Source organism: Crinia signifera, chromosome 7, assembly GCF_055691185.1.
Source record: "Crinia signifera chromosome 7, ASM5569118v1, whole genome shotgun sequence".
In the NCBI taxonomy this organism is placed as follows: domain Eukaryota; kingdom Metazoa; phylum Chordata; class Amphibia; order Anura; family Myobatrachidae; genus Crinia; species Crinia signifera.
The window spans coordinates 32,296,075-32,313,093 of NC_139223.1; the positions used below are offsets into that span (position 1 = coordinate 32,296,075).

The 17,019-nt window shown below is 47.5% G+C and overlaps 1 protein-coding gene across 1 annotated transcript in view; it reads right to left on the reverse strand.

Annotated features, from left to right (window-relative positions):
* Positions 1–6,164: 6,164 nt before the first annotated feature.
* NHERF2 (NHERF family PDZ scaffold protein 2) overlaps positions 6,165–17,019 on the reverse strand; it is an 83,264-nt gene continuing 72,409 nt past the window's right edge. The window contains exons 4-7 of the mRNA XM_083152771.1: positions 14,755–14,911; positions 14,438–14,481; positions 11,436–11,501; positions 6,165–10,610 (exon numbers count right to left, since the gene is read on the reverse strand). Coding sequence (XP_083008897.1) covers positions 10,452–10,610; positions 11,436–11,501; positions 14,438–14,481; positions 14,755–14,911 — 426 coding nt within the window. The 3' untranslated portion in view covers positions 6,165–10,451. The remainder of the gene's footprint in view (positions 10,611–11,435; positions 11,502–14,437; positions 14,482–14,754; positions 14,912–17,019) is intronic.

The following is a 17,019-nucleotide window of genomic DNA, read 5'->3' on the forward strand; positions in this document are numbered from 1 at the left end:
ATTTCACTCTTTATCTGGATAGTATAGGTGTGGCCAATCTTGTTGAAGTCATGTGTATGTGTTTTGGGGGCAGGGGGGTTGGCTGAGATGGTCATTCCCTCTGGGAGATAATGGCCCCATTTCATGTCCATTATCTAGAAGAAACACTAGATGCAAACAGTGTGTAATAAATGTATTGTTTTGTCCTGATTATGTGAGCAGCAGCCATTTTCTTGTGGTGTAGAAAGAACATAGCTTTAAAATACTGTACATTAATTCTGTACACAAATGAAAATGTTTTGCAAACCCCAGAAACGACATCTATTAGTTTGCGTACATTTTGGAATTAGCCCTAAAAAGTACCCTGTAGCGCAGATTCCTTTCTCCATAATAAATGCCCCTCCTCCTGTAGCACAGATCCCTCTCTGTAATAAATGCCCCTCCTCCTGTAGCACAGATCCCCCTCTGTAATAAAAAAAATGTCTATTGAGCGGTGCACCAGGGGTAGGTAAATAAGATATAACTTTTAATGTTAATATTTAAAATACTGCAAGAATATAAATCTAAACACACTACATATATAGACTAGAAAAGTTTATTTCTAAAAAGGAAATAATATTCCTGACGTGGCGGGGGTTTTAACGTTAGAACGTTAGTTTGGTGGTATTATGACATGTAAAGAATGTGTGGTGTGTATCAATGATTTGCGAAATGATACTATAACACTTGTAATAGTCACAGTCCGTGAAATAACAAAGTATCAAATGTTCAGGTTAAAAATAATTGTCGAATGATAGATAGCAGTGAAAAAGCTTATTGCGAAACGCGCGTCTGCGTTTCACGTGGGTGGGGGGAAAACTAGTCTAATTTGATTGGGCTAGACATTCAAAATACAATTTACACAATCAAATTAGACTAGTTTGCCCCCCCCCCCCCACCCACGTGAAACGCAGACGCGCGTTTCGCAATAAGCTTCCCCCGTCACGTCAGGAATATTATATCATTTTTAGAAATCTTCTTTTCTAGTCTATATATGTTGTGTGGGTACTTGTGAGTTATCCGGTCTGCCAATTTTTTCATCGCGCCCGAAATCGTGGGCATCGCGTCGGTCGTGGCCGTTATAAGGAGCCGCGACGCGATGCCCACGATTTCCCATAGACAGTAATGTTAAAAGACACGATGGACCCGATTTCCGACCCGATTTCCCATAGACAGTAATGTTAAAAGACGCGATGGACCCGATTTCCCATAGACAGCAATGTTAAAATAAAATGACAATGTGAAATTGGCCAATATGGCCATTTCAGATTGGATATGTTTTAAAAAAAAATGTTTCATGGCCCCCCACCACCGTTAACGCCACCCCGCTATTGACGCCAACCCGAAGCGTGGCGAGCCCGCGAGGGGCGGCGGTACGCGTCCTCCGACCTTTTCATGCCCTACTATCCACTAGGGCGTGGAGTGAGAATAGAATAGTGTGGCGAGCGCAGCGAGCCACCGAGCCCGAAGCGTGGCGAGGGGACGCGGACACCTTCACAGGTATCCGCATGCCCTTGCGGGCTTCACAGGTGTCCGCGTCCCCTCGCGGGGCTCGCTGCGCTCGCCGCGCTTCGGGCTCGGTGGCTCGCTGCGCTCGCCACACTATTCTATTCTCACTCCACGCCCTAGTGGATAGTAGGGCATGAAAAGGTCGGAGGACGCGTACCGCCGCCCCTCGCGGGTTCACTGCGCTCGCCACGCTTCGGGTTGGCGTCAATAGCGGGGTGGCGTTAACGGTGGTGGGGGGCCATGAAACATTTTTTTTTAAAACATATTGGCCAATTTCACATTGTCATTTTATTTTAACATTGCTGTCTATGGGAAATCGGGTCCATCGCGTCTTTTAACATTACTGTCTATGGGAAATCGGGTCCATCGTGTCTTTTAACATTACTGTCTATGGGAAATCGTGGGCATCGCGTCGCGGCCCCTTATAACGGCCACGACCGACGCGATGCCCCCGATTTGGGGCTAAATCGCGGGCATCGCGTCGGTCTGGTGTCCTTAAGTTAACCAAACTTAGGGGCTTATTCTAGTTCACTCTTAGGAGGAAAATTCCTTCTTAGCTGGACAAAACCATGTGCACTGCAGGTGGGGCAGATGTAACTTGTGCAGAGATAATTAGATTTGGGTGGAGTTTTTCTTCAAAGTGAGATCTATATTGCAGTGTAAAAATAAAGCAGCCAGTATTTAACCTGCACAAAAATAAAATAACTCACCCAAAGCTAAATCTCTCTGCACATGTTACATCTACCCCCCTGCAGTGCACATGGTTTTGTCCAGCTAAGAAGGAATTTGCCTCTAAGAGTGAACTAGAATAAGGCCCATAAGGACAAAATCGGCAGCCCGGATAACTCACAAGTACCGTTGTGTGTTTGTTTTTATATTCTTGCAGTATTTTAAATATTACCATTAAAAGTTATATCCTATCTACCCACCCCTCAATAGACATTCTTTTGTTTCCCCCTGAATTAATATACGTATTGTCGGTAGCACACCTCAACATTACACAGACTTGATCCTCATTATTGATAAGGAGGTAATTTCTGTCTATGAATTTGACCTGACTCTCCAGTGCGATCGATTATTCTTTGTCTTAGCCCTCTCTGTAATAAATGACCCTCCTTCTGTAGTACAGATACCCCTCTCTGTAATAAATGCCCCTCTTCCTGTAGCACAGATCCCTCTATCCGTAATAAATGCCCCTCTTCCTGTAGCACGGATCCCTCTCTCCGTAATAAATGCACCTCTTCCAGTAGCATGTATCTCTCTCTCACCATTATAAACGCCCCTCTTCCTGTACCATGGACCCCTCTCTCCATAATAAATGCCCCTCTTCCTGTAGCACGGATCCCTCTATCCGTAATAAATGCCCCTCTTCCTGTAGCACGGATCCCTCTCTCTGTAATAAAAGCCCCTCTACCTGTAACACTGATCCCTCTCTGTAATAAATGCCCCTCCTACTGTAGCACGGATCCCTAACTCTGTAATAAATGCCCCTCTTTCTATAACACTGATCCCTCTCTGTAATAAATGCCCCTCCTACTGTAGCACGGATCCCTCTATCCGTAATAAATGCCCCTCCTCCTGTAGCATGTATCCCTCTTTCTGTAATAAATGCCCCTCTTCCTGTAGCAAGGATCCGTCCATCCGTAATAAATGCCCCTCTTCCTATAACACTGATCCCTCTCTGTAATAAATGCCCCTCTTCCTGTAACACTGATTCCTTCCTGTAATAAATGCTCCTCTTCCTGTAACATGGATACCTCTCTCCATAATAAATGCCCCTCTTCCTGTAGCATGGATCCCTCTCTCCGTAATAAATGCCCCTCTTCCTGTAGCACGGATCCCTCTCTCTGTAATAAATGCCCCTCTTCCTGTAGCACGGATCCCTCTCTGTAATAAATGCTCCTCTTCCTGTAGCACGGATCTCTCTCTCTGTAATAAATGCCCCTCTTCCTGTAGCACGGATCCCTCTCTCCCTAATAAATGCCCCTCTTCCTGTAGCATGGATCCCTCTCTCTGTAATAAATGCCCCTCTTCCTGTAGCATGGATCCCTCTCTCTGTAATGAATGCCTCTCTGTAATAAATGCCCCTCTTCCTGTAGCACGGATCCCTCTCTCCGTAATAAATGCCCCTCTTCCTGTAGCACGGATCCCTCTCTGTAATAAATGCCTCTCTCTGTAATAAATGCCCTTCTTCCTGTAGCACGGATCTCTCTCTCTGTAATAAATGCCTCTCTGTAATAAATGCCCCTCTTCCTGTAGCACAGATCCCTCTATCTGTAATAAATGCCTCTCTCTGTAATAAATGCCCCTCTTCCTGTAGCACGGATCCCTCTCTCTGTAATAAATGCCCCTCTTCCTGTAGCATGGATCCCTCTCTCCGTAATAAATGCCCCTCTTCATGTAGCACGGATCCCTCTCTCTGTAATAAATGCCCCTCTTCCTGTACCATGGATCCCTCTCTCCCTAATAAATGCCCCTCTTCCTGTAGCATGGATCCCTCTCTCTGTAATAAATGCCCCTCTTCCTGTAGCACGGATCCCTCTCTGTAATAAATGCCTCTCTGTAATAAATGCCCCTCTTCCTGTAGCATGGATCCCTCTCTTCGTAATAAATGCCCCTCTTCCTGTAGCACGGATCCCTCTCTGTAATAAATGCCTCTCTCTGTAATAAATGCCCCTCTTCCTGTAGCACGGATCTCTCTCTGTAATAAATGCCTCTCTCTGTAATAAATGCCCCTCTTCCTGTAGCACAGATCCCTCTATCCATAATACATGCCCCTCTTCCTGTAGTACAGATCCCTCTCTCTGTAATAAATGCCCCTCTTCCTGTAGCACCGATCCCTCTCTCTGTAATAAATGCCCCTCTTCCTGTAGCATAGATCCCGCTCTCTGTAATAAATGCCCCTCTTCCTGTAGCACATATCCCTCTCTCTGTAATAAATGCCCCTCTTCCTGTAGCACAGATCGCTCTCTGTAATAAATGCCCCTCTTCCTGTAGCACAGATCCCTCTCTGTAATAAATGCCCCTCTTCCTGTAGCACGGATCCCTCTCTCTGTAATAAATGCCCCTCTTCCTGTAGCACGGATCCCTCTCTCTGTAATAAATGCCCCTCTTCCTGTAGCACGGATCCCTCTCTCTGTAATAAATGCCCCTCTTCCTGTAGCACGGATCCCTCTCTCTGTAATAAATGCCCCTCTTCCTGTAGCACGGATCCCTCTCTGTAATAAATGCCTCTCTGTAATAAATGCCCCTCTTCCTGTAGCATGGATCCCTCTCTTCGTAATAAATGCCCCTCTTCCTGTAGCACGGATCCCTCTCTGTAATAAATGCCTCTCTCTGTAATAAATGCCCCTCTTCCTGTAGCACGGATCTCTCTCTCTGTAATAAATGCCTCTCTCTGTAATAAATGCCCCTCTTCCTGTAGCACAGATCCCTCTATCCATAATACATGCCACTCTTCCTGTAGCACAGATCCCTCTGTAATAAATGCCCCTCTTCCTGTAGTACAGATCCCTCTCTCTGTAATAAATGCCCCTCTTCCTGTAGCACCGATCCCTCTCTCTGTAATAAATGCCCCTCTTCCTGTAGCACAGATCCCGCTCTCTGTAATAAATGCCCCTCTTCCTGTAGCACATATCCCTCTCTCTGTAATAAATGCCCCTCTTCCTGTAGCACAGATCGCTCTCTGTAATAAATGCCCCTCTTCCTGTAGCACATATCCCTCTCTCTGTAATAAATGCCCCTCTTCCTGTAGCACAGATCGCTCTCTGTAATAAATGCCCCTCTTCCTGTAGCACGGATCCCTCTCTCTGTAATAAATGCCCCTCTTCCTGTAGCACATATCCCTCTCTCTGTAATAAATGCCCCTCTTCCTGTAGCACAGATCGCTCTCTGTAATAAATGCCCCTCTTCCTGTAGCACATATCCCTCTCTCTGTAATAAATGCCCCTCTTCCTGTAGCACAGATCGCTCTCTGTAATAAATGCCCCTCTTCCTGTAACACGGATCCCTCTCTCTGTAATAAATGCCCCTCTTCCTGTAGCACGGATCCCTCTCTCTGTAATAAATGCCCCTCTTCCTGTAGCACGGATCCCTCTCTCTGTAATAAATGCCCCTCTTCCTGTAGCACGGATCCCTCTCTCTGTAATAAATGCCCCTCTTCCTGTAGCACGGATCCCTCTCTCTGTAATAAATGCCCCTCTTCCTGTAGCACGGATCCCTCTCTCTGTAATAAATGCCCCTCTTCCTGTAGTACAGATCCCTCTCTCTGTAATAAATGCCCCTCTTCCTGTAGCACGGATCCCTCTCTCTGTAATAAATGCCCCTCTTCCTGTAGCACGGATCCCTCCCTGTAATAAATGCCCCTCTTCCTGTAGCACGGATCCCTCCCTGTAATAAACGCCCCTCTTCCTGTAGCACAGATCCCTTTCTCTGTAATAAACGCCCCTCTTCCTGTAACACGGATCCCTCTCTCTGTAATAAATGCCCCTCTTCCTGTAGCACAGATCCCTCTCTGTAATAAATGCCCCACTTCCTGTAGCACAGATCCCTCTCTGTAATAAAATACCCCTCTATAATAGACATCTCTTATTGTGACCTTATAATGGCAGAGGTGCAGGAATGAATGGACACACATCCTTGGGAAATCCTTTATTACGCACATAGTAGCTTACAATGTATACCTGTGTGTGTTATAGATTAATGTTATCAGATATGTGCCTTATATACCTACAGGTTTAAAAGTACAAAAATATGATTCCAAACAGAGCTACATATAGGCAGCTTAATGGCTATGTGCAGTCGGAGGTCACGATCCACCTTCCAAGTGTCCATCATCCTGCTGGCCTCCAGCCCTACCACCAGAGGGCAGCATGTAGGGGACACTGTTGTCCTCAGTGACATCACATGGTGTCGGCCATAGTCCAGCCCTAGTGGTCAGAGTCCATCACACGCAAGAGATTTCTCTGCTCTTTTTTTATTTGTTTAAAAAAACTAAAATCTGTTCATTGGTTAGAAATAAAATCATCATCTATACCGGTTTGCTGTAACCTGCCCGGGCAGCAGCTGCCTTCATTCATCACTTAATTTGCATAATATGTCCTCGCCTACTCCACATGCTACATACCAACGCATTTCCATTCATAGGCCCAGAGCTTACCAAAGTCCTGCAATTCAATTCTATGGGCCGTATTCAGAGGGGGATGCTATTGCCGCAGCAACCGCAGTGTGCACGGCCAAGGGGCAGCCGATAATGTGCTAGGGATGGCCATCGATGATTTGAAATCATCAATAGTTTATGGCCGATGTTGATACTTTTGCCACCGATGTGGGAGAACCAGATGGTTTCCCTATATCGATGGCAAAGGAGAACTGATGTTTCTTTTTTGTTTTGGTTCAATGTGTCGGGATATGTAGCATAGCTAAAAGCCACGCCCTCATATTTTCATTGGCCCTCGGGCCATTCGCTCAAGGATAATGGATAACCATCAATAGCTAAAACTATCGATGGTTATCCATCACATAGATTATGACTATCGACGGCTGGGTGCACCGATGGTCATCCCTATAATGCGGGAGAGCTAGGCTGTATAGTGAAGCGCTTGCACAATAGAGATGTGTGGGCACATTGCGGGGTGGGACCGGGGGTTCGGGGCCATATTGCCCTCTGCTGGCTGGCCCTCCCACTGTCTGTTGCCGAAGTTGTTGTAATTTTGCGAAACTTTGCAAAATTACAACTCATGCTGAATTAGGCCCTATGATCAGTAAACTTTCACGGATCCGACACACGCGCAGTCCAGAAAGTGCTGGCCAGCTGCGCAGTAAACATCGGCATTGTGTCCACCTCTGAATCCGGCCCAATGTTGCCTCAGAGGGATTAAGGGCATAGCACAGGCTTAGTCCACCACTGGCTCTCCAGTTCTGGATGAACTGTAAGTCACAGCATGCCCTGCTCAGCTCCTACTTCACCAGCTGGAACGCTGGAGGCTTCCCACCCCTGGTGCAAGGCAATAGAATGGCTGAGCCTGGTCAGCTGACCTACTCGGAGTAACACCTAACATTCCAATATCTTCTGTTACCATAGAAACTTTCACTTTTATTACTACTTCATTCACCTTGTCCATTCACAGTATAGTGGGCTCCTCCTCCTGAGAGCGGGGTAATGCAATAACGCTTGATGCCAGGGGCAGATTAATGAAACCCAGATACAGGTCCTTATTCTAGTTGACTCGGACGGATGCGTATTTTCGGACGGCCACCGAGTGTTCTTAGCCCCGCCTACCGTACGGATCAATCACACCGTCCGAATGCGGTAAGATGCCGAGCAAATGGACCGCGAGTGGATGTTCCATGTGAACACCTAGCAGCAATACGCCATGCGGCACACAGCGATGTTGCATAGCAACGTTTTCTTTGTCGCATTGCACAGAAAGGGCCCAGTTCAGACCTATTTGCTGGTCTGCAAGTGTTTGGAGCACAGCGAGCAGGCAAACGCTGCCCCCTGCCGAGCTCCCCCGCCTCTGTGTCCAGATGAGAATGTGTTCGCAGCCGTGCACACAGTGGGAAATTCACTAGACTTACTCAGCGCTGCAAAGACCGCGGGGAGGAGGCCGCTGATGACATCAGCGGGCATCCTTCCCAATGGCCTGGGAGCGCCTGTGTTTTCCGGGGACACGCCCAGAAAACGCTGGGTTACCGACCTTAAACACCTGCAGGGAGTCAAGCTCCCTTCACTGACTACCTTAGTACAAACGGCTCGCACGTGCGCACAGCGTACTGTGCGTATACACGGTCGTCCGATAATCGCTCGTGCTGCCAATACGCAGCACAGCGAACGGGTCTGAATTGGGCTCAAAATACACTCGTCGAGTAGGGCAATTTGGTGCGGCTGCGGCAATGGTGTATAAGGACACGTCTGTATGTAAGATTTCTTAATGATCGGGGGAACTGACTCTCTGCTCCGGAGTTATCATCCGAAAACACCAATCGTGTCTTCTTCCAACTCCCTGGTTCCGTTTACATCGCAGTTGCCCCCGGTTACCATTATTAAGGACGCACAGCATTTTAGATACACGATCGACCCTTCTGGATCACAGGCAAGGACTGCTAATCCAACAGGCTAAGAATTAACCCTTACATGATGACCACCAGGGGGCACCATTGGTTATAGAAATATACAAACTTTACAAACTTTCTTTGTTGTTATTGGTTGTTTTCTCGGGAAATTATTGTAGGAGAGCTATTTATTTTGGCGCGCTACGACCAAATCTCAATGATTTTTTTTATTTTTTTAAAGCGTTCTTGAGCCAAGTCCAGATCTTTATATTATTTTTTAAAGGAAACATTTCTAACATAAGGTCTCCATGTTCCTTTTGCTAATTATTTTAACGTAATGAATACTGACATACGTCGGTGTAAATCTAGACTATATTAATCAGAGAAGACGGATAAAGCCCTTTAATTTGCCGCATCCTATGCGGATCCGTCTACCCGCTGCTGGCGGACATCCATGACACTACCTGCTGCCCCGGCCTTGCTGGCGACAGATTGAGGTTCTCTTAAGTTTGCATTCACTCCGCTTTCTGAGTATCTGCTTCCAGCACCTTAAGAGTTAATGTGATCCCCTATAGCTACACCCTGGACATCCCTCCTACGGGCGAGTGACTTTACTGTGGGGTCTTGGGTAGACAGAGGGGCATTTGTATTTGGGCTCAAGGCAGATTGCTAAATGACTTTAGTCTGAATCTGCTTTTCTCCTTTAACTCAAACCAGCTGTACCTCAGTCGGGTAGCGTGAGCCAGCAGTTTTGGGCTGCAGTGTGGAATGTGTGATCCCGTGGGACAATCTGACGTGGGATACTTTGTGTATTCCACAGGAGGCCCGGGCCCTCCCCCCCCCCCTTCACTGTACATGCAAAGGATGGTTATAGAGAAGGCACTAGAGGAGACTTTCAGTGCAGCTCAGTTCTGAGAGAACAATGGCTACAGAAATTCTGCTCAGTGTCACTCTCACTTTCCACTGCCGGATGAATCTAGCGGCGCAAGCGTTAACCGAACCGTGCCGCACATACCCTCCTGCAGCCAATTAAACACAAGCGTCAGGAGGAGGTTGCACAATCCTTCTATCTGCAAGCTTAAGGTCTAAGAACCTCTGGAATGTTTAGCATGTTAGTGATCTACATGTACTCAACTTGTCAGGTTACGCAGTAAGAGCCTTGAATTGAGGGCTACCACAAATAAGAGGGCACTCTGTCCTCTGAGGTTGCAGGAAGGCCATATTGGTTTATCGTATGTGTCTCCTGAGTGCTTGGCTAACAGGTCGCAAGCTGCGGAAACCACACTTCCTAATCCTTGGTGGAACCCGCAGGACAGGATGAGGAAGGGGCCTTATAAACAGAGCGGGAAGAATACATCGCAGCTGTGGAGGCCCCCGCTGTTATTGAAGCGCATAACTGCAACGGTGTCCAGTCCTTAATTCCCACAGTGCATTGCAGCAGCCAACTTTTCCTATACATAACAGCGGCTTCCTGTCTCCGCAACAGTCCAGTCCAGAGAGTCGAGCACGGCCCCGTGACCCATCCTGACAATAATGCCCACAATCTGCTGCCGGTCGGCTATTTCCAAAAAAGTTCCGGGGCACTAGCAAAATAAAATTGTTACTCATCGTAGCAAAGTCCGGATCCGTCCTGGGGAAACCCTCCGGTAACTGGCGGACGGTGGTCCTGGCACTGAAGAGCTTTAAATGCCACTTAAGTGAAATGGTTAAAAAATAAATTTGGTGACATCTTCTCATTAGTTGGTTTTAATCGTCCCCGCCCCTTCCCCCACCGCGTTCCATGTAATGCGCAGCGTTTAAGTGGTGGGGGGTGAGGGGCTCTAGTCCTGTTACCGCTCTCGCCCCAACGGTTCATGTCCTTGGAGGCAAGATCAGAAGTTGCTGAAGATTTCGTGCTTCTTGCTCCAGTCCATTTGCGGGGCGCGTTTATTGGCTCGCTTAGCGCGCGCTTTCTCCTTCGCCTCGGCCGCTGTGGGGCTGAGGCGCAGGCCGCTCTCTTCGAAAGGATCCGATCGGCTCAGGTCGCCAGCCTGTGTGCAACAAGGAAAAAGAGAAGCATTACAGAAAGCCATCAGTTACCATGCACGCGGACTATATGATTGCGAATCACGACCTGCGCCTAGAGACCCTGCGAAAAATCGTTAATCATACCAAATTACACCCCCCATTTTTTGGGGGTATTTGTTTCCTAGCATGGCGCCCAGATTTTCTACGTACACTAACGTAGTAAAATCGCATCGCATCGCATGCGCTTTTTGCATGACATGCGATGCAATGTCGTCTTTACTGTCTCAGATGTATGATATGGCTGGTGTGAATGTGTTCCTAAAACACCCCCACTATTGACGCCACCCTGAAGCGTGGCGAGCGGCGGCGGAACGCGTCCTCCGACCTTTTCATATCCCCACTATCCACATCGGCGTGGAGTTGATTCTATATAGTGTGGCAAGCGCAGCGAGCCACCGAGCCCGAAGCGTGGTGAGCGCAGCGCATTACTTTACATGTATTCCGCGTCCGCTCACCACGCTTCGGGCTCGGTGACTCCCTGTGCTCGCCACACTATATAAAATCAACTCCACGCCGACGTGGATAGTGGGGGTATGAAAAGGTCAGAGGACGCGTTCGCCCGCCGCTCGCCATGCTTCGGGGTGGCATGGGTACTGGGGGTGACGCAATGGCATAGTAAACACCCATCACATCACATGGTATGGGTGCTCATACAATGAAATATTGCATCGCATCGCATCTGGTGCCATGCGATCCTACGCGATATTTCATTGGACATTGCATCGCAACCATTAGATTGTTGTGAATCGTTGGTGCGGCCATCTTGTCCGGGACTTAGGGACTGTTACCTGTGAGTCTTTATCAGGACTTTGCAGATCGCTGTGCGACGAGGACGTGGAAGAACCTCCATTGATCTACAAAACACAAAGGGTACATTGTAACTGTGCTACAGGTCACCGGGCTGGAACAGTGACCGGTGAGGACCTTATACATATATTATTCACTCATTGTCAGGGCAATGACCAACCCGTCTGCATCTGGGACTTCAGGACATTGTGAGAGATAAGCGTTTAAAGCTTTCACTCAGATCACCGTCACCAGGGCAAGAGACATATGCAAACATTGTACTTGTACTGCAGTAGTTTCTGTGCATGCGCAGATCTCCAGGAACATGGTGCCCGTACCTTGTTCCCGGGGACATATCTATTGCACGAACCAATGAGAAACTGACTGCGGCGGCCATTTTTGCAGAAATCATAGGGAAAATGGCCAGCAAAATGTTAAGTAAAATTACATGTCTGCAGGTTGTGGGCCCATGTGCACCACACATCCTGCACCCATTACAGGTACGCCAGCGACACATGACCAGTTGGGGCTACTGGGGGACTGGAGTTTGCAATCACTGCTCTGATCTATGAAGAGAATAGCGCTGGACGTTTCAATGCATTTTCATCAATGGGAGTTATTTGCGGATATCAATAGACTGCGCATGTGTAAAATTTCTGGCCATACGCGATGTGATTGGCAGGAAGCCAGCAATTGTGGGTGGTACTCAGCAGTTTTCTGGGAGTGTCAGGGAATACACAGGCGTGGCCAGGAATCTGAGGGGAAGACTTGTGACAACAGCTCCGCCCCTTATCAGCCTGTTTCTATCGCAGCCGGGGCTACGTACAGACTGCGCACAGTGGAAAATCATTCCATGGTGAGCGGCTGCTAATGAATTCGCAGCTAATCGCAGATCCAGCTGATTTTCACAAGCAATTTCCAGGCTTGCACGGGGCGGGATTTAACTTGCAGCAGCTAACTAATTGCAGGTGATCTATTTATCTGAATAACCCCCAATATTTTATTGCTGTGCCCAAGGAGAAAATTATTGGTTTATAGCAGCAGACCTGCTGGTTTAATTATGACTGGGTAGGCCTCATTTAGTTGCCAAATCTGCAATAATCAGCGGCAGGCAATCACTTCCATTTTAGCATCGCACGTGGTTATAGCATATTGTTGTCTTTCATTCAAGTTACTTTTAATCATACTTGCCTACTTTTGAAAACTAGTTTCAGGGAGATTATAGTTGGTAGTAGATTTTTGCCCATTGAGGGGGCGTGTCATGCTCCACCCAAAGGGCGTGTCTAGTTCCATATATGGGCCCTTATTCTGATTGATGCGGATATTCCCGAATTCTTACGGTGCGGTCCGCACGCCACGCTGTGCTGCCGCGTGCGGCCATCGTCCGTAGAAACGCCCACGTGTCCTCCGCATTCGGACGGACTCACTCTTTAAGAACAGGGCGTGTTTACGGACGACATACAAACCATGCGTGTGCGGGGGAAACACTCAGATTCTGCACGGGAATACCGCATCCGAACGGATGGCAAGCGGTCCGTCCGCACGGAAGCGGTGTATTTACGCAAAACTACCCACTATTATGTCTATTCTGCAATACATCACATGACCCACTTATTCAATTACCTATCCTCATAAAAAAATGTTTATTTGGAATTGGAATCAATTATATGCCAATATATCCTTACAACCATGCCTAACACATGCATTGCACACATTAACCCTTACAGCAATTGAAGTGCAATGGTTTCAATTAAAGCACTGACAAGCGTCCTATTAGTGAGTAATGAGTAAAGGAGTCGATTGTATTGGGTTCAGGTGTTAATGCTTGTAGTCATTAGGCGTTCCGTTCGCCTACCGCAAGACCGAGTGGTTTCCGCAAAGCAATACTTGACTTATGGACACCGCACATTTCTATCGGTTTTGTTCGCGTGCATTCGGAGTGCTATCCGAATGCACGCCCCCCAACATAAGTGTACTCCCCCGTGTCCGCCCATGTTTCCTCCCAGTTTTGCCCACTTTTAAACTACGCCCATGTGTCATTCCGCATGACGCCCATAATACGCCCATATTTCCAGACTGATTGCGGTGCACAGTTTTGTACGGGATTTGGCCGAACAGGTACGGAGTCAATGCGTGGCACATGCGCGTTGCGTTCTCCACGCATGCGCAGACGCCGTAAAGACGCTATCCGAAAGTATGCGGAAAAGTATGCATCAATCAGAATAAGGGCCATGGAGAGATTGTGAAAAGAGATTGTGCACGTGGCACCTAGAAGCCTGGGTGTGTCCTGCTACATCTGAGAGGACTCTTTCAAAATGACTTCTATACAAATGTAGATGAGCCCAAAGCAATTAGTAAGAGCTACTATACTTGGTAAAGTGCTGGGAAATGGTGCTGATGATTCAATGTAAATGTATCTATCTCTCATTCCTTTTTCCCCAAAATATGTAACAGTGTAATGTGGGCTAGGTGACATGAGGGAGATTTCTAGACTAATGAGGGAGAGAGGGAGATTGCCTTTATTTCAGGGAGTCTCCTGCAGAATACAGGAGGGGAGGTAACTATGATGTAACAGTATAATGTGGGCTAGGTGAAATGAGGGAGATTGCTAGACTAATGAGGGAGAGAGGGAGATTGCCTTTATTTCAGGGAGTCTCCTGCAGAATACAGGAGGGGAGGTAACTATGATGTAAGTGTAATGTGGGCTAGGTGAAATGAGGGAGATTGCTAGACTAATGAGGGAGAGAGGGAGATTGCCTTTATTTCAGGGAGTCTCCTGCAGAATGTAGGAGGGGAGATAACTATGGTGTAACAGTGTAATGTGGGCTAGGTGACATGAGGGAGATTGGTAGACTAATGAGGGAGAGAGGGAGATTGCTGCTATGTCAGGGAGCCTCCTGCGGAATGCAGGAGGCTAGGCAGCTATGCTTTTAACAAACTGTATTTTCTATACTGCACAATGCAGTGCATGTATTCATATTTCCCTGTTGTTTTGCATACTGACCCGTGACTTGGTCATTCCATTAGTCAGCAACTGGGAGACTGAACCTAAAACACAAAGATGGCAATGTTAGAATAGAAAGCAGCCATACAGATTTCACTTTACTAATAGAAGGGCCTTCCCATAAGAAGACCTCATGTAAAAGATATGAAATGCTTTTGACCACGTGCAATGCCTCCTTGTGGCATGCAGAGGTCACTGTTGCGACCGGTGACACTGGTTTACATGTCAGGCTATGAAATACATTGATGTGTCATATTGACGGGCTGATAACTAGTTTGAACATAATGGCAATGATACCTCAGCCAATGGGGAAGTACCTTCTTTTACGTGAAGTTCTGCAGGGGTCACTCCCAACTTCTTGAAGTATTCATCTGTTTCCGGGTCAACCACGAGTAACGACGTCTCATTATCCTTGGATTTTATGATGGCCACCACCTCAGAATGCTTCATGTTTTCAACATTCTGCTTATTTACCTGTAAAGGGAGGTATAGCGATTATACAGGGATCACAGTAGGAATATATGTGGGCAGTATAACAAGGAACATGACGAGATACAATCTTGTAAATGGCTGCCAAGGAGACATCGCCAAGAAAACAACTGTGTCTTAGCCACCAAGGAGATACAACTCTGAAACTTACGGCTCGGAGACACAACTTTACATTATGGATTCCCAGTGGTCAACAAGGAGACACAACTCTGCAATTGGCCGCTTGCGGACACAACTCTGCAATTGGCCACTTGCGGACACAACTCTGTAAATGGCCGCTTGCGGACACAACTCTGTAAATGGCCGCTTGCGGACACAACTCTGTAAATGGCCGCTTGCGGACACAACTCTGTAAATGGCCGCTTGCGGACACAACTCTGTAAATGGCCGCTTGCGGACACAACTCTGTAAATGGCCGCTTGCGAACAAAACTCTGTAAATGGCCGCTTGCGGACACAACTCTGCAATTGGCTGCTTGCGGACACAACTCTGCAATTGGCCGCTTGCGGGCACAACTCTGTAAATGGCCGCTTGCGGGCACAACTCTGTAAATGGCCGCTTGCGGACACAACACTTTAAATGTCCGCTTGCGGACACAACTCTGTAATTGGCTGCTTGCGGACACAACTCTGTAAATGGCCGCTTGCGGACACAACACTTTAAATGGCCGCTTGCGGACACAACTCTGTAATTGGCTGCTTGCGGACACAACTCTGTAATTGGCTGCTTGCGGACACAACTCTGTAATTGGCTGCCTAGGGAACACAACCCTGTAAATGGCTGCCTAGGAGACACAGCTCTGTAAAATGCTGCCCGGGGGACACAACTGTGTAAGCGAATGCTCAGGGGACACAACTCTGTAATTTGCCACCCAGAGGATATTAACTGAAAAGGTTTATCAATAGAAAAAGTCTGTGGGGGAGATGTACTAAGTCTTGAAAAGTGATAAAATGGAGAGTGATAAACCACCAGCCAATCAGCTCCTAACTGCCATGTCAGGCTGTTTTTGACAAATGACAGGGAGGAGCAAATTGACTGGTGCATTATAACTCTCCAATTTATAACTTTTTAACCTTAGGGCACGATTTCCGAGCCCCTGAGACGCTGCCCGTGCCAAGGGGATTTGGCGTGGAGGGTGGGGATGGTGAATCAGGGCCCAAGTGTCGAACTGCTGATGAGATTGGGTGCTCTGAGACCCCAGGGCAGTGGCTGCTATGCGGGCGAGTCAGGATTTATTGCTAAATTACCGCCATAAAATAAAAGTCTAGATCCGACCCCTGGCACAGCCTGGTGAGAGACTCCTGGCAACAAGTACATAAGTCTATTATGGAGATTTTATTGGGCACTTACTGGTTATATACCAGCGTCGGAGAGGATGTATACTCTGGCTGGAGGAGGGGAGGAGACACCATGCTCTCTACTGTGGAAACAGGCAGAAACTCTCTAGACCACACCAAACAATGCATTGTGCGATGAGCAGTGTATGTGTGTAATGCAGGGTAACTGGCATTGCAAGAGTTACAGAGACTTATTTGTCTTTTTACATTTTAATTTAAATGGTCTCTTTTCTCCGCTCCCTGCACTCTGCCCTTAGCTCTGGCAATGAAAACAAACACCAGGACCTCTTTCTCCCGTTCCCTAGCAACCGCTTCCTACTTTCTCCTTCTCCTTGCAGAAATAATGACTTTGTCTGCATTGGGCCACACTGCTCCCCTGCCCCCCAGCCCCTCTTCCCCCCTTACCCCTGAAACCCCCCCACCCCACCCCCTCCCTGGCGGTCTAATGCACTTCTCTCTACTTCCCAACTCCAGATGCTTACAAAGGATTTCCCCACTACATACCTACATACACTGATATATATATATATATATATCTCAATCACAGGTGGAGCCCATACAGAGCAACCTGTTCCACTGCAAAATTGACACCAATGACTCATCTTGCAGTTCCCACGAGCAGTGGTTGTTATACATGTGTCCCACTAAAAGTTAAGTAGGATAAAAGAATGTGCAAATGGATCAGGATTGTGCAGGCGGTAATGAGTGTGTGTGTGTGTGTGTGTGTGTGTGAGGGGGGGGGGGGGGGACGGTTTT